The following is a 27,014-nucleotide window of genomic DNA, read 5'->3' as shown; positions in this document are numbered from 1 at the left end:
CTCCCAACATATTTGCATTAATGGGCCATCAGATAAGCAATTAATCCTTCCTTTCTTCCTTCCTTCTAGTAATCTCTCACACCCTTGTCCTAATGCCATATGTCAGCATATGCAAATATTTAGCCACACTATTTCAGAATATTTGTCAATAGTTACAGGTATTGTCCCCTCTTGAGAAACTTCAGGTTCTCAGGAAGCAACCTATCAGCCTAGGTTTGAGGATTCTAACATGTAGCCAATAGCTTTAGGCTACATGTTACCTACTTAAAAAAAACACAGCCACCATCCCCAGTTTTGCGTTCAGTAAGCAGCCCACCTTGGGGTGCCTACTGGCTCCAGATGCCACCTCCCAGCTGTCATGCTGCCAGTCCCCCTCCAATCTGTAACTCTTCTGGAACAGGTACATATTACCCAACCCTACTCTGAACTCTCCCATTTCCTCCCTTTTATTAGGTCCATGAATAGTTTTTGCTTGTGTGTGTATTGTGAATGTACCCCAATATTTTCCCTAAATAAATTAATTTGAGAGTAAGTTGTCATCTTTATTTAAAAAGGGTTTCTGTCTGGGAAAAGGACCCTCTTGACATTGATAGAAAGATTCTGCAGTTACCCACTTTATTGCTAAATATTCAAATTCCCCATAATTCCCCTTGAGGAATGCATTTTGGGTAACAGGCTGGTGGCAATACTACTTAATGAAGTTGCAAAAAAGTCAACAAATACAACATATGCAAATCTAGGATATCCCAGTTGAAAATCAGCAGTGAATGGTTCTTTGTATAAAAATGTGGTGTGTATAGTCATAGTTATTTATAAAAGGTCATATTTATTTATTTTATTAGATTTTTATACTGCCGTTCCATAAGACTCAGGGTTGTTTTCTTTAAATAGCTAGATCAAAAAATGTTAGAAATAGTCATTATAGCTTTTAAATTTGAATTATTTAAGAGCTTTCATTTTGGTGAGAGGATCAAAAAGGTTTAGAGAGCCCTAGAAATGAAGCAAATTGGCTTTAGGACAACAAGTAAAATTGCTACTCACCTATGATGACCACTCCCCTTGGGTTTTACAAATAGCATCCCTTTAACAACTTATTTCAGTGCCAACTCCCAACATTGGGTTGGACTAGATGACCCATGAGGTCCCTTCCAATTCTATGATTCTATGATTCTTTTAGAGAACATAAAAAGAAAATGTAAATGACATCAGCACTACCTTATTAGGATCTTGCTTTGTCTACCAAATGCTAATTTACAAAGTCTAAAAGTAGTGTGGCAAACATAACAGAGCTGAAATTATATTTTGCTATAATTCACAGTAGCTCCAAAATTAAAATTCTATAAAGTATTGATGTTAAAATCTAGATCATTACTGGAAAACATTAGTATTTATTATTTATTCAGTTTTTATACCGCTCTTCCCTTATGGACTCAAGGCAGTTTACAACATACATAAATAAAATCACAATCATAAAAATAGTTTGTTCCAGTTATTGAAATTATTATTACGGTTTTAAAAGTGTTTTTAGTAATTTAGATTTCTGACAGATTCATATACACTTGGAGCAAAGCTTTCCTTGGAGCAAGGAAGAAGAATGAACTGCCAGTAAGATGTATTAAGGCATTTGGTGTTAGACATTTGGCTCTCAGTATATCATTCAGTGTGTGCAGGGAGGCCAATATCTTTGATGTTCTGTGAGCTTTAACCGTAGGTCCACCAGAAAGAAAAGAGCCATTTTCAGTGTCCAGTTTTGTGCGAATATCTTCTTTAGATGCAACAACAGTAAATACTGTATTATTCCAAAAAGTGCCTAAACATGGTTGTAATTAGTACTATTGCAGAACTTTTATTCCTTACAAGAACTATTTTTCTTAATGCAGGTATAAATGGAATTAACTTTTCCTCAAGCACTAATAACAAGAAGATCTGATATCGGAATATCACCTACCAGTCAATTATCTGACTCTTGTTGTTGTTGTTAGGTGCAAAGTCGTGTCCGACCCATCGTGACCCCATGGACAATGATCCTCCAGGCCTTCCTGTCCTCTACCATTCCCAGGAGTCCATTTAAGCTCGTACCGACTGCTTCAGTGACTCCATCCAGCCACCTCATTCTCTGTCGTCCCCTTCTTTTTTTGCCCTCAACCGCTCCCAGCATTAGGCTCTTCTCCAGGGAGTCCTTCCTTCTCATGAGGTAGCCAAAGTATTTGAGTTTCATCTTCAGGATCTGGCCTTCCTTATGGTCCAACTTTCACAGCCATACATTGCAACTGGGAAGACCATAGCCTTGACTAGACGCACTTTTGTTGGCAGGGTGATGTCTCTGCTTTTTAGGATGCTGTCTAGCTTTGCCATAGCTTTCCTCCTCAGGAGCAAGCGTCTTTTAATTTCTTTGCTGCAGTCCCCATCTGCAGTGATCTTTGGAGCCAAGGAGAACAAAATCTGTCACTACCTCCATTTCTTCCCCATCTATTTGCCAGGATAAGGCAGTTATCTGACTCTAGTAATTCATAAAATTGTCTCTTAAAATTGAGATTTTTCTCAGTGTTCAAGTTCTAATGGTTTACAAAAGGATACTCACTAGCTTTCAATTGCACTTCGATATTCTGTGAAATAAGTTTTTGATCATTTCATTGAAAACATTGACAGTTTTAGCTTTCTGTAAAAACTTATTTTATTTAGTATGTTTCTTCTAGTATATACTAGGAGCTCATTGGTAGGCTGTGGTCAGCAGCAATGATAGACACATGCTGCTGGCAGAGCCTCATGGGAATTGTAGTTTATGGGCTTTCTGTTCAGCCATTGGTGTAAGACAGCTTAGTGAAGGAGACAGAAAACACAATAGCATTTATGCATGCCATTAAAAGTAACCCTGGAACCAGGTCCATTACAGTAAAAAAATGTAGCAAAGCAAGTTTACAATACTGTGAGGAAACAATGCAGAAAATTCCAAGAGGAAGGAGTGCCATGCATAATCAAAAATACTCCAATGTTTTTTTCATGGCAAAACCACTGCCACATGCAGAATGAAAAGAGCAACGTCTTTTTTTTGCAGACTTTTTGTGAATTTTCCTGTTGTGCATAACTGACCAGACTCGAGGGAGGTGAGTAGCAGGGTACCTCAGGACTCAGTGCTTGGCCTGGTACTTTTTAACATATTTATTAATGATCTAGATGAGGAGGTGGAGGGATTACTCATCAAATTTGCAGATGACACCAAATTGGGAGGACTGGCAAATACTCCAGAAGATAGAGTTCAACGAGATCTGAACACAATGGAAAAATGGGCAAATGAGAACAAGATGCAATTTAATAAAGATAAGTGTAAAGTTCTGCATCTGGGTCAGAAAAATGAAAAGCATGCTTACTGGATGGGGAATATGCTTCTAGGTAACACTGTGTGCGAACGAGACCTTGGGGTACTTGTGGATTGTAAATTAAACATGAGCAGGCAGTGTGATGCAGCGGTAAAAAAGGCGAATGCCATTTTGGGCTGTATCAACAGGGGCATCACATCAAAATCACAAGATGTCATAGTCCCATTGTATACGGCACTGGTCAGACCACACCTGGAGTACTGTGTGCAGTACTGGAGGCCTCACTTCAAGAAGGACGTAGTTAAAATTGAAAGGGTACAGAGGAGAGCGACGAGGATGATCTGGGCCCAAGGGAACAAGCCCTATGAAGATAGGTTGAGGGTTTAAACTACAAGTACAACGATATAGGCTAGATATCAGGGAAAAAAAATTCACAGTCAGAGTAGTTCAGCAGTGGAATAGGCTGCCTAAGGTGGTGAGCTCCCCCTCACTGGCAGTCTTCAAGCAAAGGTTGGATACACACCTTTCTTGGATGCTTTAGGATGCTTTGGGCTGATCCTGCGTTGAGCAGGGGGTTGGACTAGATGACCTGTATGGCCCCTTCCAACTATGATTCTATGATTCTAGGTCTCCTATTTCTTAGCCAAACCACTTAACCAAGAAGGTGCTCAAAAGATATTATAACTAAGTTGTACAAAATATAATTAAGCAGTTATGCAAAACAGCTATATATTCATAAATATTGGAAAAAAAAGAGTACCTTGTCATTTTCCACACTTGGTGAACTGGAGATCTATACACCAGCTGTCCCCAACCCCCGGTCCGGGCAACGATACTGGTCTGTAGATCAGTCAATACTGGGCCGCAGCTCCTCCTTGTCCTCCTCCCTGGCTGCTGCCTCAGGGGCTGCCCTCACCTTTAGTGCTCTCCTGCTGCCGCCATGGCTAGGGCTCCCCCTCGGTGTGGCACTGCGCAGCTGCTGCTAGCATCGCCCCTCAGTGGACAGCGGGAAGTTAGGGATGACGTTGGGAAAGCAAGCAGAGCAGGGGCTCAGGTTGCAGCGATGTCCCTCGGCAAAAGACGACCCCCCCCCAGGACCCAGTAAAATTGTGAAGTGTTGACCGGTCCCCAGTGATAAAAAGGTTGGGGACCACTTCTATACACTATTCAAACACCAATTGTTATACACAGTGCTTTTGTTGTTTTTTAAAAGGAGTTGGTGCTCACTTTGGAGAGCCCCCCCCCAAAAAAGATGCTAGTACTCAGTACTACAAAAAAATCCCTGAATACAGTTGTAATGATTGTTCTCCAGCAACTAGACCAGTACAAAAAAGAGACTCCTTTATAGTAAGACCAGAGAGGACAAACATTTATTCTAAATAAATATTGCCTAAGTAATAACGGGAGCAAATATTACCCATTCTTTTGAGGTCCATGTTTGAAAACATAGAAGGGAATTACAAATCTATTTTTATTCTCCTTTTCATTTAGATAACAACCGTGTGTGTCTCCATAATTATTTCCTAGGTAGTGAAGTGAGCTGGAGTATGGTTCTAAAGTTTATTGTCCCTCAGGGAGAAAGACCTTCATGAAAATGAAATGAGGATCTTGTCAGCTTATTCAGCATGTGCAAAATTTAACAAGGCAAAACTGTGGCATAAAGAATTGTGCTCAGGCTGCCAAAGAATATTTTTAAAACCTGGAAACGTCAAGTCTCCATCCTCTGATAGGAAATTATAGCATATTAAGATTAATATTAGCATTAAAAAGAGGTACTTGCAACACTCCGAAATTTATCAAAAGCCTGAGGCAGATGAATGGGAAAGCTCTGAAAAGGGTAATTGTACCTGCATGTTATTGCTGTAATAGTATTCATCAACCCAATTAAGGAGTAGGGGACTGAGGGACAATTTGTTAATATTGCAACCATTTTCTGCAGTAGTTAAAATTTAAGATATAAATTACTTCTGTTTTAAATTATTGTTCCAACACAGTTGCTTAAATACTTTAAAGAATTCACTGGCACACATGTAAGTTTGGGTAAAGTATTTGTAGCTTGCTATATGATATTATCCATAAACATACCAAAGGAGAAGAATCTAATTTCAAATAATAATCATAGGATTGTGCTAAAACAGCTGTCTTGCAGCACCTTAGATATATTGTGGTGTAAGTTCAAGAGGGCCACACAACCTAGCTGTCTAATTCATGAAGAAGAAAAAATACCTGTCATTGGTTTCCAGCCTCCAGGTGGATCTTTGAGATCTCACAGATCAGTTCCCCTGAAGAAAGTGATTTCTTTGGAAGGAAGATTCTACAGCATTATACTCTCCTGAGTTTCGTCCCCAAACCCTGCCCCACCCCCAAATCTCTAGGCATTTCCCAGACAGGAGTTGGTAGCAATATTCTGGTTTATGAACATTTTTGTCTAATTCATTAAATTAGTTCTGATTTTTTTTAAGCCACAAAAGTATTTTTCTTTTTTCTACAGCAGACTCATACAGCTATCCCTCTGATTGTATACGTTTATTATTTACTTAATAATTTACTTAATAATAATAATTATTATTATTTACTTAATAATAACCTTTGAAATCCCCTTGCAAACCCTTGATTCATGTCTGTATTACAAGATGTTGCAATCTGTGGAATGAATCTGTATCTCCAGTTCAAGGAAGAGCACCCTGTGTTCTCTTTGAGACATGAAAGTTTTGGTGGAAATGCCTTTTCCAATGTTAGGGCACAGACACAGTCTCTTTTTCCAGACTCATCTGACCTAAGCACACCACAACAGGTGGCCATCTGAACTTCTGAGAAAGGCTGCGGAACCCCTGGGGAACTCTCATACAACCTCAAGGTTCCCCTGAACTCCTGTTGGGAATCCTGCTCCGGAGTATACCCAACTCTCAGAGGGGTTTTCTCCTGTTTTTTTTCTCGGGTATACAGCCAATCGCTGGTCAGTTTTAGAAATTCCCACCCAAAGGGCTCATGAATTGAAGCTAGTATGATAGGTAATGGATCAAGTCATGGCTGTATTTCTGAGATTTGGGCTGCTTTTAATGATTAAACTGGGCAAAATCTTGATTAATATTCAGTAGAATGTCCTCAGTACTCTGTTTAAAATTGAATAATTTTAGGGAAGGAATTATTTTTGACTGCCTGCACTGAAAGAATATTGCTTACTGGATAAATATGGACAAGATATTATTTGAATAAGGTAGTGCAAAAAAGAAATGATGGACTGCAGTGCATAGTAGTTACAGTGAAAGTATTCAAACACTGTCCATGCCATCTAACACCTAACACAAATCTGTTACTAGACACAGAATTAAGTTTTCGGTGTGTCACAGCAAGTGCTGAAAAATCAGTGCTTTGCCATAGTGGGATCAAATCTGAAATCGTGTGCTGAGGCATATGACTGACTCACCACAGGCAGTAAGTGCTTATTACGTATGGAAGCAGTTTTGCGAGAAATCTCTACCGCCACAAATGATTATATTAGATTACAATATGCGCAGAACTGAAAGCCCAAAAGCATTACATAGGTGCAAAAGGAACAAATACATTGAATAAAGAAACCGAGGAAGTCGGGAGGTATAATTATATATTCAAAGTTGCAACGCACATTTAAGTTGCTAGGGTAAGAGTGTTATCTAGGGATTGCCTTTACACAGTTTTGAGAATCAATTAAATGAAGGTATCCATCGGCATGCTTGCTACCGCAAGTTATTTGGCTTTTTAAAGACCTGATTCGCAGAATCCACTGCGACAAATGGCAGGAGTGCCTAGTTGTGTCACAGGAACTGCATTTTGGGGTAGAGTTTGCACAGTGCTCAACTGAGTCTAGGGACTGGGTTGCTGCCTTTAATCTGAGTCTGAAGGTCCTCTTTTCAGTACCCAATGTTAAGAGGGGCTTTTGCACCTTTTAAAGGAAGGCAATTTTAGAAGTGCTTGGGAGAGGTGTGTAGATAATAGGCTTGAGTTTCTTGACCCTTCTTTCACAATGCTCAAGAATATGGAAGCACTGAAGCTGATTAGGGTGAGGGTGATTGACCTTAGCCATGTCAGCAAACTAATTTGGGCAATGTATGTTGGGCAATGTATGAGTACCCAGCTTGCTGAGGGGTAAACGGTAATGACTGGGGAAGGCACTGGCAAACCACCTTGTATTGAGTCTGCCATGAAAACGCTAGAGGGCGTCACCCCAAGGGTCAGACATGACCCAGTGCTTGCACAGGGGATACCTTTACCTTTACCTATGTTCCACTTACGCCCTTCCCTCATACTTGAAACTCCTCACAATCCCTAGCCACAGGCATCCTTTTATGCTTGCCAGAATGAATGCTTTGCCAACAGCAGAACTGAGAGGACAATCCACTAAATCTCTCTTCTCAGACCACTTCTGTGGCTATTTGCCTGGCAGAATAGAGACTGTCGACCACTTGTTATTCTGTGATCAATGGACTGACCCCAGGGTTCTTTGGAATACCCCTATACTGCCTAGATTTCAGCATCCTGCTGAACCCTGGATGATATCTTTATTGTTCATGGATTTCGATCCAGAAATAACCCCATCTGTTGCAATAGTATGGTCACGATAATTGTCTCTTTAAAATACTGCTAAAATGAGGCTTATGCTGCTGACCATATGAAAACTGTAGATGTCATTTATTTTATCTGATGTGGTTTTAGACATTTAAGAAATATCTGTACTTTTATTGTTCTATATTTTTCTCTTGTCTGTTCTGGCATGTTTCATACTACTTGTTGTATCCTACTGTGATCTATCGGTTTTATGCTCAAGGCCTTTGGTCATAGGAGCTTAATAAGGAAAGGAACCCGTATAGTGAAGTGAGTTATGGTATGAATCCACTGCATATTAGAATGGGTATGTGATTATCTTTACATCTTACTACCAAGTGTAATAATTACCTGATCTGGGGGTGTGAATAATATAGTTAGAACATGTCATGCAGCTACTAACTGAGGTATGGATCAGCATCTGCCAATAACTCAGCACTTGAAAGGGTAGGCCAAGCTAGATTTGATGCACCCACTCTAAAAGCATGAGCCAGCATGGTGTAATAGTTAAGAGCAGAAGACTCTAAACTGGAGAATCGGGTTTGATTCCCCACTCCTCCACATGTAGCCACTGCATGACCTTGGGCCAGTCACAGTTCTCTCAGAGCTCTCTCCGCTTCACCTATCTCACATGGTGTCTGTTGTGGGGAGAGGAATGAAAAGGTATTTATCACTCAATTTGGGGCTCCTTCAGATAGTGAAAAGACAGGTATAAAAAATCAAATAAGCTCTTGTTTATATTTTTTTACAAAAAGTGGAATATATGGGTGTGGGGAACAAAGCTCTGCACTCTTGCTTATTTCATCACTACATTGTTGCTTTAGCCATTTTTCTTTCTGCCCTGACATACTTCAAGTATCAAAACTAAGGTTTCCAAATCAGCCTTAGAGCATTCCTGGAGTTATTGGGGTGGGGGTGGGGGAATATCTGAGGAATATCTCTTTAAATGTTTGATTTGGGAGGTAAAGGACAAAAAACTAGTCTTGGTCACAAAGCGCAAAACTAAACCTTACCTGTGATTAAAATTAAATTGGAGACAAGGCATATTTGTCTCAGGAACAGTCTGGGAGGCATGACTAATTCTGAGAATACATGGAGTTTGTTAAAGTCGTGTTCCTTCTATGTCTTTACTCTGGCTAGAATGACATATGGCCAGAGATGTTCTTCTGAGCTCCCTGCTGTAATTAATCTTTCTGTTATTTTGATTAATTACTGACATATACTGTATCATTCTCCATTTATGACCTTAGAGCTTTTTTTGCCCCTTAGTAGCATATGCAACTATTTGCAATGACATGCATAGAAATACCAGGGCCCATCCATTTTCAAATGAGGTTAATTCATTATTTATAGCAGCTTTGATAAAACTATAACTATGTCTGTCCTACCTTCATATGCACACAGGAGAGCTTTCCTTTACTCCTCATTCATCAATGTTTTTTCCCTCCTCACCTACGTTTTTGCTTTTGTGGCACTATTTTAATTACTTCTCATTCTCCTTATCCGGTAAATCAGTTTGGTTCTTCTCTCATCAATTGCTATAACTCAGGGGGTTGAGGAAAATAGACATGCATAAGTGGAAAACAGGACCTTTTATACCTGACACATTGTGAGTAAAGTTCTCTTTAAAGATACACTGACAAACAGGTAAAGCAGTTAAACCTGTTCTCCCTCTCAATACTCATGACCAAAGAAGTCTATCATGGTCTCTGAAGTTTGGGTGGTGAACTGCTTGCAATCCTTTCAAAGATGGCAACTATCTGAAAGATTCCATGAGTACTGAGAAGTTGCATTTATCTGTAAAGATTGCCTTATTGAAAAAGAGCATTAGTAAAAATATAATAAGAATGAAACATGTTAGGTTGAATCCAACTGTTTACTATGATCAAAATGGCATGGGGAAAAAGTGGAATTGGTGTAATCTTTTGTTTTTCTTGATCACACCCTCTTCAACATCTTCTGGGCCCTGTAGGCAACATTTCTTGAAAGGTAGACTGCAGTGGGAGATGGGAAAGTTCTATGCTTTGAGTATTCAATCAATAGAGATGCTGAATCTGGAGGATCTGTTTCCATAAAGCCAATTCCAATTCAGATTGTTTTGCCCCAGCTGAATAGGGACAGCTTCATTACAAAATACTGCAATAATCTTGCTTATAGGTAGCAGTGACACATGCAGCAATCCCAACATTCAAATCTGAATTGGAGGATAATTGCCTTCTTTATAGATGTTAAAGGCTACTAGCCATGACTACAGCATAGCCAAATTCCAGGGCCAGTGGGAAGCATAATAAGAACATTTGAAGAGAGTACGGTATAGCCCAAGAAGACTCAGTATCACTTGGACTGTTCATATGTTCATATGCATAACCCAGTATGATAATTGCATTTTATGTTAAACTAGTAAATAAGCCCGCTGCACTCTGAAAGCAGCAGGCACTAGCGGGCTCGGGAGTCGGCAGGGCCGGTGCGGGCGTGGGGCAGCGCGGCTCGTTCAGGCCCCCCTCCGCGGCGCGGCCTACCTGGGCCCTTGTTGTCACTGGAGGTGAGGCTGCGGCAGTGCAGCGAGGCGGCGACCTGCCCTGCCGGATCCGAGGCAGGTAATGGCGGCGGCCAGGCAGCTGCAGGCGAGCAAGAAGGGGGGCGGATCGGGAGGTGCTTCGCACCTCCCAATTAGTCAGTCTGGCGGCAAGGGACCAATTGCCGCCGGACTGACAATCGGAGGGCTCAATCGGCAGGCTCTCCGATTGTCAGTCCGGGGGAAGGGGCCTATCGGCACACTTCTTCATCACAGACAGGGCCCACCCTTGGGGCCCTTAACGAATTATTTTATCCACTCCGCTCGGAGCGGTTAAAGATAAAAAAATAGTAGGTCAAATAAAACCTTAAAAAGACAAAACTCCAACAAGGAAAACACTGAAATGCAATGGGTTGTCATTTGGATTTTCCACGAAACTGCAAGAATGAATCATGGCCATACTACAGGGCTAGAGTGGAAATTCCCACAGAATACCCAAGGCTATAAATCAGGAGTCTTCAAGCTCCTGAGAAATATTCTCATATTACTGTACCAGGAAAGCAGGAAGGCTGTTTGTAGAAGAAGAAGAGTTGGTTCTTATATGCTGCTTTTCTCTACCCGAAGGAGTCTCAAAGCGGTTTACAGTCGCCTTCCCTTTCCTCTCCCCACAACAGACACCCTGTGAGGTGGGTGAGGCTGAGAGAGCCCTGATATCACTGCATGGTCAGAACAGTTTTTTATCAGTGCCATAGTGAGCCCAACGTCACCCAGCTGGCTGCATGTGGGGGAGTGCAGAATCGAACCCGGCATGCCAGATTAGAAGTCCACACTCCTAACCACTATACCAAACTGGCTCTCAAAACATTCTCCATGTTACTCTTACAACTTAGGACTGAATTCAAGGGGACTTGGTGAGGTGACCCTAAATAGCAGTCCTAATGGTAGTACTTTCATACACCACTTGGAATTGTGCCATAGTGCAACCCAAAATCATGCCTTATAATAGGAGGAGGTTATTGGAGGAAGAAGCATAGGGAGAGGAATGGTGACTGGGATGACGGGTAGAAGAAGGGCAGGGTTGGGAAGGGTGGGGTGAAAGGAAATGAGAACTGGAAAGGAGTTGAGCTGGAGAATTATTGGGTTCATAAGAGGACAAATAGGAAGGGTTTGGGGGCAGGAGTGGTGAAAGGGAAAGCCAGATAAGAGGAATGGAGGGAAAGCAAGTAGAGAGAGATGTTGAGGCAAGAGTTGGTGAGGCAAAGAAAATCCCTTTTCCTTGAAATTCTTTGTGTGTCCCTCTTTAGTCTTCTATGAAAATGACAGTAACAAATTTCTATCTGAGAAACCTATTCCCTCTTAGATAATTAGTAGTCAAAAATGGAGCCCTCAAAGTCTCTTCCTTCCTATTTCTTCTCTCTTCTTCAACCTAACTTCATTTGCGACCAACTTCAGCTAGCTCTTCTTTCCTCCCCTTGGCATCATCTCCCTGGGAAAACTCTGAGCAAATTGTGAATTGGCCACCAGCACAGAACTGTGCTAATTTGAACTAGTGTGCTCTTGAAAACTGTACCAGCTTAATTACAAACTGTGCTGTTACCAGATCAAGACTGGTGCCATTTCCAAGAAATGTCAGTGACTGGTTACTACATGATTTGATCTTCTATTTCAGATGCTGGACAACTTGATATCATGCTACTCAGTACAGTACTGGAAAGTGCTATAATACAGATGAGCTGACTGATTTTTCAGAGATAAGCAAAGTGACCCACATGAGAAATAGTTGAAAATATTAAGGTCCTTTTGAAACGCTTGAAGCTTGGCAATACTGTAAGGTTAAGAAAATTTATTTCAAGCAATATAACATTATATATATATACACACACACACCAATTCCATAGGAAAGGTTATGTTGACATAAGGTATTATTCTAAATAATATATTGAATCAGTGACATCAATCATATTTAAATGGTAAAGGAAAAGGTATCAGGAAACCAACCACTTGATCAAAAGTAACATCTTTAATAACAGAAAGTCAGCCGCAGCTGAATAAGCAAGTCACATAAAAATTCAGTTCAGCAAAGAGTGCTGAAAACACTGCCAAACACATATACGGAACAATCCTAATTAGGTCTACTCAGAAATAAGCCCCATTTTATCAAATGGAGTTTTCTCCCAGGAAAGCATTTTAGGATTGCTGCCTTAAACATAGAAACAGATGCAGAAATGCAGAGAATATAAATTAAGCTCTCTGTGTAGCTATGAAGAACACAGTTTTATTAAATTTTTTTTAAAAAACAGTAGTTATGGAACTGGGAACTCTGAGGTGGGGAACAATACAGGAAATTTCTTTCTGAGACTTCAGTACTCATTTCAAGCTAATTTTATCCTATAGTATACCATATTAAAGGAAATGCTTAAATTCTTATATCAGTCTCCTGATCTGCTATCATAAGAATTTCAAAAAAACCTTTCTTTTATCTTTGATTACAAATGTAAAAAACAAAAGCTAACTCCCACCCACCCACCCTCCAAATAACCCCAAAAAGGTGGAATCATCTCGTCATCTTCCTTCCATCTCCTCAATGTCAGAGTCTTTTTCGCCTTCAAATTGAGGCAACTATGAATTTTGCGCTCTTCTCATTTCTCCCATCTCCTTAATCTCAACCTTCTTGTACTTGCCAGAGTTCCGCCTTCTGGTAATCACAAGGACAGTAATTCCAATGATAATGGCCAAAATGACCACCACCACCACTGCAATAATGCCAGGTGTCAAGCGCTTCATAGAGATCTCTGGTGCTTTTTCGTCAACATAGTAGATAAGGATTTCTTCAATCTCAAGAGGTTCTTTGTTGACCGAGATATTAAACATGCCATGATGGAAAAAAGAGTCACCTTTCATGTCTTTTTCAAAGTAGTAGGCTACATCTGCTATATCAACATCTTCACGAGACTTCTGGGTAGCATTCTGCTTCAGGTCAATATGGATGAACGGGGAGTCATACTCAACAGCGGTGATGAAATTTTGTTGGAGCTTGTATCGGTTCTGAATGATCTGTCGGAGAGCGTTTGCCAGTTCGTGCTCAGAGAAGGGAGCTTCCCTCTCTTTGTGTTTCATATTAATGAAGATCCAGTTTGTTCTCACAAGCTCACTGCATTTCAAGTTTTTATCCCCCTTATCAGTTCTCCTTACTCCAGCAGAATTCACACACCAACAAGTCTCTGTCTGATTGCATTGCCTTGCCTTGAAGTTGCCGTTGTCATCACAGTCAGGGTTGTAAAGTCCATCATTGTCCAGTAAGGCACCTTCTGGCTTTTGGAAGCGTCTGCCCTTCAATGGGATCATTTCTGCTTTCATCAGTAGACATTTTGGAGTCAGCGTAGTACAGTCCACTGGCTGATTTGAACCTATTGCCGTGCATTCGCAGCTCTCACTACAAATCACCTTTTTGTTTTTTTCACAAATGCAGTCATTCTGGGCTGCTGATGCAGTCACAAGTAGGAGAAACAGTGTGGCCCCCAAAATAGACTCCATGGGTTTGGAGAGGAAGAGCAGAAGTCAAGTCAACAACAAATGGATATAGCAACCTGAAGACAAGATCCTTCCACAGCAAGAACCTCCTGGTTTCTGTGCAGCAGGGCGCGGCTCCCGCTCTTTGTAAACTAACCCCGGACTTGCCTGACCAGTTTAACAAGTGACTCACAATCAAGAGGCCTATGGTGACACAGTAAACCCACAGAGGAGCAGTAGCACTGCACCTTTTTCAACTATGATCTTAGGGAGTGGCAGCAACTCTTCGCTGCCTGCCTTTCTTTCCACCCACTGAATGAGGAAGTATACCATGCAAGAAACACAGAAACCAATACCAAATTAAGCTCTTGCAAATAGAAACATGCCTTCCTCATGGACTGAAGCATAGGTGTCAGATTACTATCTCATTTCTGACCAAACCCCATCCACCCTCTTTCTGTCTGCTTCTTGCATATGGACATGAGGTGGCTCTATGGTCCTAAAAGATACTGGAAAGAAACACCAGCCTTAGTGGTCACTGCTCATGGTGGTTAGATTTGGATGAAAAAGATAAATAATACAATAGTTCTTATTTTTGAGACAATATTATACTACTAGGGACCAAGCCTGTTGTACTTGTAAATACAATGGGCGCTAGGTGTGCTTTTCACCCCCCTCCCTCGGGCCTAGAAGTGCATCCGTGGACTCCTCGAAGGCTGGACTCTGAGGCATTGTACAATTTTGAGGTCCCACCTCCAAAATTCAAGGAATATTTCCAACCCTGAGGTAACCAACCTCCAGGTGGGGCCTGGAGAGCTCTTGGAATTACAGCTTATCTTCATAGGATAAATATCAGCCTCCCAGGCAGAAAGGGCTACTTTGGATAGGGTTCTGGTACAGAAGAAAAATTTAAGGCCTCCCACACAGGTTGTTGTTGAATTGAAAGACTTGAGGCCTACTGCACAGGGTTGTTGTGCAGATGAAACAGGAGACAAAAGAAACTCCGCAACAGCATCCAGTTTCATTTTCAGACTAACATTGTGCAGTAGGCCTCAAATTTGCAGAGAGTTGCAAAGAAGAAATACACATGGCTTGGCTGTCTCTAACTCCCAGCCAGAGCAGTATTTTAATGAGAATGGGATTTTCTGTGGCCTCCCTGTCAGCCGTTTGGCGGAAGGAGAAATCCCCCCCTCAAAAGGAATGCCCACCCTCATGCTCTGAAGCTCCTCTGCGTTGCTCTCGGAAATGCCTCAGTCAGGGGCTATCAGAGGCTCCTTTGCAGCAGGCCTGAAGGGAGGGGGAGGGAGGGCACTCACCAGCCTCCTGCCAGTTCTGTCAGTGTTCTGAGGCAATTTACAGTTGGGCATGACAGTTAGGACAACCTTGGGGCGAAAAGGGCTGGCGCATCCTGTCCAAGCCTCTGTACTCATCCCCCTTAGCAGCCCTACTGACCTCTTCTCCCTGCGGCGGTCAGGAGCAGACTGGCAGCGATGTCTCCAGATTGCCCCTGGCTGGACTGGGTGGGTGGGTCGGGAGGCGCTTTACGACCCCTGACTGGATGGAACTCTGGTCTGTCCTGGTGAGGGCCCAATTGGAAGGCGCTTTGCACCTTCTGATAGGCCCCTCACCCGACTGGCTGGAATTCTTGTTGGCCCCTCTTTCCTATCCTGGACTCAGCCCCACCCCCCTTAGCCTTACTGTTTTATTTATACCGCTCCCCGAGCGGTTTACAGATGGAGCAAAGACTCTATGAATCAAAGTGAAATGCTGAAGCATCATAATATTTATCTTACCAAACTACAATGAGATAGTCATAAGGAGAGGCCTCAAACCCTAAACTGATTGTACTTTATATCTGATGCCCCAAATGCTGGTATCCAACACAGTTATATTTACTGCTTTACTCTGAGAACTGTACTATGCGCTAATATCTACATTCAAGAGGAAATTAGATTTAATGTAGTTTCCTACTGACTGTACTATACCCCCTGAAGGACATTATGCCCTGCCAGTTTCAACAGGCTGGTGATTCTTGGCCCAAGAGAGGTACATTTGGCCTCAACCAGGGCCTTTTCAGTCCTGGCCCCTATCTGGTGGAATGAGTTTTCTGCAAGATGAAGCTTCCAGAGATTTCAATGGGGCCAATACATTCCACCAATAACATTCCTTGGGCCCCCCTCTGGATGTATCTCCCCTGAAAGCTGGATTTGGATTGTGGACTATAAGAACTACTAACAGCACAGCACTACAATTATTAGCCAGCACCTAGTCTGGCTGCTATAACCTTTAAAACAGTTAATTGATACTTAATACTTTTAATAGTTAATTGATACTTAATCATTGTTAAATTAATTGATAAACAGATGTTTGTTATGAGATATTAAATGGTTTTACTGAAACTGTTGGAAACTGCCCCAAATGGGTTTTGTTGAGAGGGGTAGTCAAGAAATAATTTTTAAAAATACAGACACTAGCAAAGCACAGAATATTATGTGAACTGATCCGTTCAACGCCAGCTGACCTGTGGGGGATGCCATTCCAAGGAACTTTAATATCTACTGTGCTGCAACAATGGAAAGTTTATCTAGTGCAAACTTTCAGAGAATCTGTGTTATTAGGTGAAAGACATTCCAACATGATGAGGAAGTATCTATTATAGTTTCCTCTCCTTTTCCAGCTAGACGAGCCAAAAGATTCATCATTCAGATGTTCCACCTTCTATTAAAGGCTAGAAACCTCTGTGACAGCCCATGTTAGATAAAGACAGATAGTAAAAGGTAGTTTAACTCTTTCCCTTGTGCCATTTTTCTTGAACAAATTGCTTTTGTGTATTTATTTATTTATCTATGGTATAGCATGTAGAACCCTAACATTGTCTGGCAGGCAGGCAAGAGATGTTCAGAGGTGGTTTGCCATTGCCTGCTCCCATGTCCCGCCCCTGGTATTGCCTGGAAGTCATCCTTCCAAGTGCTAACCAGGACTGACCTTGCTTAGCTTCCGAGATCTGGTGGAATCAGGCTGTGGTACTAGTTGCCAACTAGGGAGAAAATACAGGTACCTATATTATCTAGACCAGGGGTAGTCAAACTGCGGCCCTCCAGATGTCCATGGACTACAATTCCCAGGAGCCCCCTGCCAGCGAATGCTGGCAGGGGGGTCCTGGGAATTGTAGTCCATGGACATCTGGAGGGCCGCAGTTTGACTACCCCTGGTCTAGACCCTTTCCAATCTTCCATCCTAAGTTTGCAACTCAAATTGCTTTCATCACACTGGTGGATGGCTTGCTTTGAGAACTGTACATAGGAAGTACATTCCTGTTGGTCTTCTGCCCCTCTCAGCACTTTTAGTGACCAGGGTATCTAGATCAGGATTCTGCCCCTCGACAACCTCTGGTTACTGGCAAGTTTTAGAGCCCCCTCCACATGACATTGTCTGCATTCCAAGGCTGTCCAGGGGCTGACTCGAGTTTTGACCAGATTTACCTCAAGATGGGGGAAATTGGCAAAACTAGATTTGCCACTTGTTATCTCGCTTCACATCAGGGAGCAACCAGGGACAAGCCTGTGCGGCAGGAGAAATATGCGACTGTCGCTGCAGTGTTTTACCTGCCCTCGCACCCACACACGCTTCTCCATTTCCTGCTTAAATTTTTTTTAATGGCACGGTCTGCAGTGCCATGGGACCGCAAAGCTACTTTGCATAAGTTAAAATAAAATTTTCACTAAAGTGTCCATGGGATCAGAAAGGCAAAACACAGTCCCGTTTGTCTTTTCTGGCAAAGGTGAAAGAACAGGAAAGGGCGGGGGGGGGGGCGTGTGATGAAGCAGCTCTCTCCCAATCAGCCACACATTCATGTTCTTGGTTTTTAAGCCTACTGTTTACATGCAATCACTCTTTGGGGTCCAGTTACCATGTCCAGCCTCACTCAACTCTACCCAAACATAAATACATTCTGAAATAGCACAACTCCCAAAAGTGGGGGGAATGTTTGATTATTGTAGTGTTTCTCCATAGCAATGTGGAATTGTTGGGTTTTTTTTTAATTAAAAATGCATTTATGGCATTACTGCACTTACTTAAAAAAAAATTCAGAGCTCAGGAGGCCAAAGCTGAGAGTGAGCTAAGATTGGCCAGGGAAGCCCATTGTAACAAGAAAAGATTTTTCAGTTACGTGAGGAGCAAACGTAAAGTAAAAGAGGCAATAGGCCCGCTGTTGGGTGTGGATGGACAAACTCTAACGAAAGATGCAGAGAAAGCAGAAAGGCTTAGTGCCTATTTTACATCTGTTTTTTCCCACAGGTCAAAGTGTTTAGGCACATCTAGAGATGGCCGTAGCCAAAGGATAGTGTCTGGGTGGCAGGTTAACATGGATAGAGAGGTTGTCGAGAGGCATTTAGCTGCACTGGATGAGTTCAAATCCCCTGGTCCGGATGAAATGCACCCGAGAGTACTCAAAGAACTTTCCAGAGAACGTGCACAGCCCTTGTCCATCATCTTCGGAACCTATTTAAGGACTGGAGATGTCCCGGAGGACTGGAAAAGAGCAAACGTTATTCCGATCTTCAAAAAAGGGAGGAAGGATGACCCGGGAAACTACAGACCAGTGAGTCTAACCTCTGTTGTGGGGAAGATAATGGAGCAGATATTAAAGGGAGCGATCTGCAAACATCTGGAGGACAATTTGGTGATCCAAGGAAGTCAGCATGGATTTGTCTCCAACAGGTCCTGCCAGACCAACCTAGTTTCCAGGTTTGCTGGATCGGGGAAATTGGGTTGATGCCATTTACTTGGATTTTAGTAAAGCTTTTGACAAGGTTCCCCATGATGTTCTGATGGATAAGTTGAAGGACTGCAATCTGGATTTTCAGATCGTTAGGTGGATAGGGAATTGGTTAGAGAACCGCACTCAAAGAGTTGTTGTCAATGGTGTTTCATCAGACTGGAGAGAGGTGAGTAGCGGGGTACCTCAGGGTTCAGTGCTCGGCCCGGTACTTTTTAACATATTTATTAATGATCTAGATGAGGGGGTGGAGGGACTACTCATCAAGTTTGCAGATGACACCAAATTGGGAGGACTGGCAAATACTCCGGAAGATAGAGACAGAGTTCAACGAGATGTGAACACAATGGAAAAATGGGCAAATGAGAACAAGATGCAATTTAATAAAGATAAGTGTAAAGTTCTGCATCTGGGTCAGAAAAATGAAAAGCATGCCTACTGGATGGGGGATACACTTCTAGGTAGCACTGTGTGTGAACGAGACCTTGGGGTACTTGTGGATTGTAAACTAAACATGAGCAGGCAGTGTGATGCAGCGGTAAAAAAGGCAAATGCCATTTTGGGCTTTATCAACAGAGGCATCACATCAAAATCACAAGATGTCATAGTCCCATTGTATACGGCACTGGTCAGACCACACCTGGAGTACTGTGTACAGTTCTGGAGGCCTCACTTCAAGAAGGACATCGATAAAATTGAAAGGGTACAGAGGAGAGCGACGAAGATGATCTGGGGCCAAGGGACCAAGCCCTATGAAGATAGGTTTAGGGACTTGGGAATGTTCAGCCTGGAGAAAAGGAGGTTGAGAGGGGACATGATAGCCCTCTTTAAGTATTTGAAAGGTTGTCACTTGGAGGAGGGCAGGATGCTGTTTCTGCTGGCTGCAGAGGAGAGGACACGCAGTAATGGGTATAAACTTCAAGTACAACGATATAGGCTAGATATCAGGAAAAAGTTTTTCACAGTCAGAATAGTTCAGCAGTGGAATAGGCTGCCTAAGGAGGTGGTGAGCGCCCCCTCACTGGAAGTCTTCAAGCAAAGGTTGGATACACACTTTTCTTGGATGCTTTAGGATGCTTAGGGCTAATCCTGCGTTGAGCAGGGGGTTGGACTAGATGGCCTGTATGGCCCCTTCCAACTCTATGATTCTATGATTCTATGAGGAATGGGCGTTTTGAGTCCCCGAGACAACCGCTGTGCTTTGATTGGTGGCTTGCTGTGATTGACAAGCTGAGGAGCGGGGGGAGAAGTTTTACTTGTTTTCCCTTGCCATCTCGTCAGGAGGCAAAAAGCCATGATGAGGCGGAGGGGAAAAGTGGGAGGGGTCTCCCATCAGGAGGCTTGCAAATACTCAGCTTACAAAGTTTGCTAGCAGGAGTCAGAGCGAGTTTTGCCCCTCAATGTGGAATTGGTCAGAGATTTGGACCTGTATCACTAGTATATAGATAACATCCTGATCTACCTCTGGTGTTTATCTAATTCCAGGAGACAGGTGAGGCTGAGCTACTAAGTGAGTTTAATGATGAGGAATAACAAACTAACATTCCAGACAAGATGGATATGCTCTTGGCAGAGAAGGTATATTACTTGTGTTGGATGAAGATGCATCCCCTACCCCTCAAGATTTGCAGACCAGGGGGTATTCTTGCACCTTGGATAGTCAAGTGGTAGCAGTGATCAGACTGCTTTCTACCAGCTAATGGCTGGTTCACCAGCTGTGCCATTCCCTAGAGAAAAAGGACATTGTCGTAATAATTCATATTGTACTGACTTCTCAGTTAACGTGTTCTGAATGTATGAGGCAGCTACAGTTGGTTTGACAGGTGGCAAATACTTGGAAGTGATATCATGTTACCACCTTGATGACAAGATAATGCTTTTGTATCTGGGGAAAACTCTGTGGTTCTTCCCATATCCAAGAACATCACCTTGATGTTACATCAGTGATGTTATGTCAGTTCCAGGTGTTCACCAGACGTGCTGTATTGCGAGCACTGTACCATTAAAAATATTTCCCTCCTGCTGGCCCTTAGCAGGCCAGTGGTCAACAAGAAGTGGGTTGGAAGGTACCCCTATTATCCGTCCAAATAAATTGCAATCAGGATAAATTGCAGAAATAACAAGGGCCATTCCGCACAATGACCAATGTTGCTAAATGTTTGCAGTATGCAGAAATACTATATTTAATAGTGGAATTTCATCATTCTGCACACCTTCAATTCTAGTGGAATATTAAACCCAGTAGCGGTCTATTCATTCCCCACAGGTTTCTGGTCTCGCTGGAATCGCAACAAAGGAAGTAATATTTTTCTGCGCTTCTTCCCGCCCCTGGCCATCAATCAAACAGAACAGCCAATGAACTCTTGTGTTCGTGCTCCCGAAAAGCCTCTTTCCCTTTAAAAACTGTTTTTTAAAAACCTGAAAACACCAGTAGCAATGAGCATTTGTTCATTTGATGTCTCAAGGCCTTTTTTGCTGGTGTAGGAGCTGGTGCTTAATCGTTTACATGCTCTTCAAGTAACACCCCCCCCCCCATGGGTGCAGTTTCTGGCCGAAATTACAGGCAGTGTCGAACAGGGAGCTGTATTGTGCTTGGGAACTTTAAAGACAACTGCAGAAGGGAGTTTTGTTTTACTGTTAAGCACTTCTGAATTGCTTGTGGAGGGACTTCAGCCGGAGAAGCCTCGCATATCCGTTGCTTTCGCTGGTTTAAGGGGGGGGAATGGCGATCATGTCTCTGGAAGCACAGGGGTGAGAGGTAGGGATGGACATTCTTTCTACCGCTATTTTGAGAATGCTCATGTCTTTCACTTATGTCTTGCGACTTGTGCACAGAAGTGTAGCGTTTTTTTCAGGGGGAATCCACTTTTCTGGATTTCCCCCTAAGTGCTATAAAATTCAGATTGTTGCTGGAGTTTGGCAGACGTTTTGTGGTTTGTTTATGACGTTATGTGGAATGTTAAATTAATAGCATTTACAAAAGGTAAGACTTCGGCTACATTTAAGTTGTGCGGAATGGACCCAACTGTAGCTATGAGTCTATAAGAAAGGATTCATTCTCCCCTTACACACGCACACACACTCTGCAACAAAACCATTGGTGTTAAGTATCACTGGCTGAGAGATATGCAAGAGCAAGGACTTATGCAATGTTGCTTAACTGAAGAAATGGCGGCAGCAGCACTCATTAAACCACTATGCAGACAGAGATTTGGAACCTCCCAATAAAAATGAAAATGGAATAGTCCCATGCCATTGGGAAATGTGGAGAAGCAACAATACATGTTCAGTTTTATTAAACTGTAACACTCTCCGTGTTCAGAGCCTACTGAAACCGTCTCTTGTATTCACTCTGCTTCTCATGCTTCCCCTATGCCTATACGTTTTTGTACCTTGAACATCTTTCTGCTGTTCAACACCTAACTATGCAGTTAGGTGGTGCCTTTTACCATCTTGTTGCAGTAAATTTTACTGAAAGCAACTCTGCATGTTTAGGACTGAATTATTTCCCCAGCTCTACTAACAGGTTATACATGATGCATTCTCAGCTTTGGCACCAATACTGTAGAACTAATAATTCACTCACTCTCCTTATATTGATCTTTGGATGACAAGTTTGCTTTAATACATTTGGTTTTCGCTGCTGTTTTGTTTTCATCTGTTTACATGTTTATTAATTTATTTCATTGTGCTTTTCTGTACTTCTAGGCCATCTGTAAGAATCTTGTAGAAAATGGAGTGGAAATATTTAGCAAGCATGTTTTCCCACATGGAACAATCAATAGTTTTTTGGGGGAAGGGGGAATAGAAATAGGGGGGAGGCACAAGCAGGTGAGTGAATTCCCTTCCTTGCCATCTGTACAGCTTAGTTGTCTTCCTATAGTTGCATTTCATACATTCCAAGAAATCCTCATCAATTAATTTCCAGTATCACATGCAGCTGAACCCTTAGTATCCAGATTTCTTGCTGTTTTGATGTGATCATCCACACTTGTTATTTGCAGAAAATACACTGAACCTAGATTTGATTTGTTGACCCTGCCCAGTGTCAGTGCCTAGTTTGTTGCAATTAGTTTGAGCTTTTCAGTAATTTTGTTCTGATGTAATAAAACATCTTTCAAACATTTACCATTCATATATCACTGATGGGTTGATTATTCCTTCCTTTCAAAAAACTATTTTATTTATGGACAGTAGGACTGCTAATACTGCTCCCCCCCCCCAACAGGGGATGAGGTGGGGTAGAGCGGTGGTCCCCAACCTTTTTGTCACCGGGGACCGGTCAATGCTTGAAAATTTTACTGAGGCCCGGGGGGGGGGGCTAGTCTTTTTCTGAGGGACGTTGCTGCTGCCTGAGCCCCTGCTCCACTTGCTTTCGCCCTGGCGCTCCTGATTTCCCACCGCCCACTGCCAGCAGCAGCTGCACAGTGCCATGCCGAGGGAGAGCCACAGCCACGGCGGCCGCCAGAGAGAACCAAAGGAGAGCTGAAAGCAAAGTGGCAGGGCAGCCCCTGAGGCAGCAGCCGGGGAGGAAAACAAGGAGGAGCCGTGGCCCGGTACCAACTGATCTACGGACCGGTCCCGGTCCCTGGACCGGGGGTTGGGGACCACAGGGGTAGAGTTGACAGATCCAGGTTAGAAAACTCCTGGAGATTCGTGGATTTAGCCCGGAGAGGACAATTTCTTGGGAAACCCTCTCTTGGGAAACTGATATCTGTAGTCTGGAGATGAACTGTAATTCTGGGGGACCCCAAGGTCCCACCTGGAGATTGGCATCCCTAATGGACAGCCTTTTCGTTCCCTCTCCTTGAGATGTCTGTGTTTAGCCTAGGCCCACAGAATATACCATAATGTTCACATTGATTGAACAGGCCTGAATATAATGATTAACATCAACTTGGCAGTTTCAGGAAGTATTCTGCAACCAAAACTCTGAGTCATTACTTTATAGGTGCTATTCTAGTAGTGTTTAAGAGCAATGAGTCAATCCCTCTTCCCTGGAACCTTTAGTTCTGCAAGCAAAGTCAAAGTTCTTTAACCACTGTGTTTCTCAAACAATGTGCTTTACTTATAATATGCAAAGAGCTGCACATGGTGAACAAAGGAGTCTGAAGATCTTCCTTCCTTCTGCAGCCCCAAAAGCCATTCCAAAAGTTACTCTGTGAAGTTATGAAGATTGCTGCCTTTATTTGGGGTCCTAGTGGCCTCCTACACTTTGGTCTATGGCATTGTAATCCATTTAGCACTCACAGCGTGCTTTCTCAAGTTCATCGTACCTTGTATGCATTATATTTTGATTTACGTAAAATATTTATGATCTACCTTATTTTCTTAAACTCAAAGGAATACTTAAGACAGCCTTCCAAGTCAGGCAAGAAAGATCCTAATATTGAGGATCAAAGGAGATTTGCCTCAGGCCGCCTAGTAAGGTCATGGCTGGAAGGTTTTAACCAGGGAAATCCTGAATCACAATTTGTCACTCTATTAGCCAATCTGTCACAACCTCCTTTAGGCTGAGGGCACACAACAACCCTGTGGCCGTTTCAGCAAATTATGAAGTCAGTCAGGACATCTTGTCATTTCCCTGTTTCTAGGCTGCATTCTATTGCTAGCTAGCTGAGAAAAACAGAAACTACCCAGGCAATGAGGGCCAAGTTAGCCATCTCCTACCACCACCACCACCACCACCACCACCCTTGCTCTCTTGGCCTACCAAAGCAGGCAGCATCCTACACAAAGAAACATCAACAATACTACTGTTGTCAGCTCTGGTTTGGGAAATTCTTGGAGATACGGAGGTAGAGACTGTAGAGGATGGAGCTTGGGGTGGGCCTCAGAGGGGTATAATGCCAAAGAGTCTCCATACCAGCAATTTTCTCCAGGGAAACTTATGCTTGTTGTCAGATCTATCATAATTGTAGATCTCCAGGCCCCACTTGGAGGAAGGGCACCTTAAACAACCCCGTTTCCCTCAACCATATGAGGGAGTACTTGGAGGTACCAAGAAAGTTAAAAGTATTTAGAATTACAATTGCTTGTATAAACCATGTACAGTGAGACTTGCCTTTTCCTGCTTCAATGAAGGCTCTGTACCCTGAGAAAATGCACAAGACATTTCATAGTAATAGATACCCCTTTTAAGATACCTGTCTCAGTTGCCATGGTTATGAACATGAGCTTGTAGTTTGCTCAGACAGTCTGACATGGGAGCCTATATAAGGTTTTTTTTCATGAAAACATTTTTTTTATTTACTAAGCACACTTTTGTCAGAGGATGCTGCTTGGTCCTTCTCTGGGAAACAGAAAGCACTTAATAACTTACTAGTCCCGCGTGGAATAGGCTTCTGCCTTAACAAAGCTTCGAAAAAAAATGCCCTTTAAGCCAGTATTTCAATACTCAACATATAGAAATATTTGTGCCAGTGGTGATACTTATACCACATAGAATGCCAAATAGGGTTCCCAACACTGCCTGAGCAAATGCTGGGGAGATTTGGATGCCCGTGCCTGGTGAGGGTACAGTTTGAGGGGATGTAAGTTCCAGGAAATGTTATATACATTTCCCATAATCTCTGCAGTAAATACCATAGAGACTTGTGGAAAATCCTTGATTGTTACTATGAATACCATTTCCCCCCCTCCTGCTCCATAATTACTTAAGGATGGGAAATTGGAGCTGGGAATTCCCTGTTGAACCTAAGCAATTGGGGTGGCTAATTGCGGAAGATTGTTGTCTTTATAGATAATAGAATTTCTAGAAAAGCAGTTCAATTTTGTGTGGATCCAAAAAAATGCCGGGACATTAGCTGGCCAAAATGTAAAGAGCTGATAGAAAAGAGGGGTCTAGAAGTGATAGCCAGATACAAAAGAAGAATAGGGCAGAACTGAAAAGCAAAATGGAATTATTTCCACCTTGATTTGATCAGCCAGGAATGTACATCGATACCCTTAAAAGTCTTGAAAATCCAGTATGTTCAGTAGCAGGGAAAAATATTTGCAGTGGAGTTTATAAAGAGGGAGAGACAGACTGAACAGAAGGCTTTACTAGAGACCTTTGCCTAGATCATCACATTGACGCACCACTCGTGATGTGAGGTACCTGGAAGTGAGAGTGCACTGCTGGAAGCTAGCATTCCCGCCACTGGTCAGAGAGCAGTTCCACTGGAGGAAAAAGCTGCTTGGGACAGAGACTAGTGGGGGGGGAGGGGGCAGCTGTGTAGCACTCCCCTCCTCCACACACCCACACACACAGAGGGAAGGCGAGACCACAGAAGACAAAAGCGTTCTTCCCTTCTCAAATTGCAAACCTTATAAACCACACAATCAAATCTCCATGTAGGAAATACCTGAGTGTCTCCCTTCTTGGATTGCTCAGAGAAGCCATTTGCCAGAAGGTCCATATTTAAAAGAAAAGAATCCCTAACAATCAATGAGCAAATTAAAAAAAAAACTATCCTCCTGCAACAGCTTCTTTTGCCTGTATTCTAGCTACATCTCTTTAAGGCAATGACTATTTGTACAGCTTGGTGTAGTGTTAAAGAGCAGCCGCTTCCAATGTGTGAGCTGGATTTGATTCCCTGCTTCTCCCGATGCTGGATGACGTTGGGCTAGTCACAATCCTGTTAGAAACTGTTCTTACAGAGCAGTTTCTCTCAGAGCTCTCAGCCTCACCTACCTCACAGGTTGCCAGTTTTGTGGGGAGGAAGGGAAGGCTATTATAAGCCATTCTGAGACTCCTTTGGGCAGTGAAAAGCAGGGTATAAAATACTAACTCTTCTTCTGCTGAGAAGGTGCTACTGGGAAGCAGTGTCTCCCCCCTCCACATGTCCCCAGGTCCTCATGGTGCTTCTGTGCCCCATCTACGGTTTCCCAATCTTCCATGACATTTGGCTAAGATTTTCTTTGTTGTGATAGTCTTGGAAAGATTGCAGCAAGACCAAGGTGGTATCCAGACAGAAAGGGAAAGTGTACATGTTCCCAGTCCCACCCACATCAGCATTACTTTCCCTGTTGCAATTGCCTGTGGTGGCTACCCCCAAAGCATTCCTCCCTTCTCAGATGGTAAATTGCAAACCTCACATGACTTACTCATGAGTAAACATTCCCAGGGCAATGGCTTTTCCTGGCTGCCCTGGGTTCCAGAGGGCCAGCATGGCACTGTTTCGAGGCCTCCTACAACCCCTTGTCCAGAAAGCATGCAGGGCCAGGAGGCAGCTTGCTTCTCCCCCCCCCCCCCCATGTCCTCTGAGTTGAAAGAGGCCAGGGCAACTTACTGGCAAGCAGGGCATGCCCTGAGGCTGGCTACTCTTCC

The 27,014-nt window shown here is 42.8% G+C and overlaps 1 protein-coding gene across 1 annotated transcript; it reads right to left on the bottom strand.

The window, feature by feature from the left end:
* Window positions 1–12,241: 12,241 nt before the first annotated feature.
* Window positions 12,242–14,066, bottom strand: TACSTD2 (tumor associated calcium signal transducer 2). Its single transcript, XM_077333563.1, has one exon. The coding sequence runs from the start codon at window positions 13,945–13,947 to the stop codon at window positions 13,033–13,035; it is 915 nt and encodes a 304-aa protein (XP_077189678.1). The 5' UTR covers window positions 13,948–14,066; the 3' UTR covers window positions 12,242–13,032.
* Between the last annotated feature and the right edge of the window lie 12,948 nt (window positions 14,067–27,014).

This window comes from Paroedura picta, chromosome 4 (genome assembly GCF_049243985.1).
Source record: "Paroedura picta isolate Pp20150507F chromosome 4, Ppicta_v3.0, whole genome shotgun sequence".
Classification (NCBI taxonomy): Eukaryota; Metazoa; Chordata; class Lepidosauria; order Squamata; family Gekkonidae; genus Paroedura; species Paroedura picta.
The sequence above is the reverse complement of the archived record's forward strand: the minus strand, read 5'-3'. Positions and strand labels throughout refer to the sequence as shown.

What these genes read in the sequence shown, in the direction of transcription:
- TACSTD2 (XM_077333563.1), bottom strand. Translation starts at nt 13,947, where the DNA reads ATGGAGTCTATTTTGGGGGCCACACTGTTTCTCCTACTTGTGACTGCA.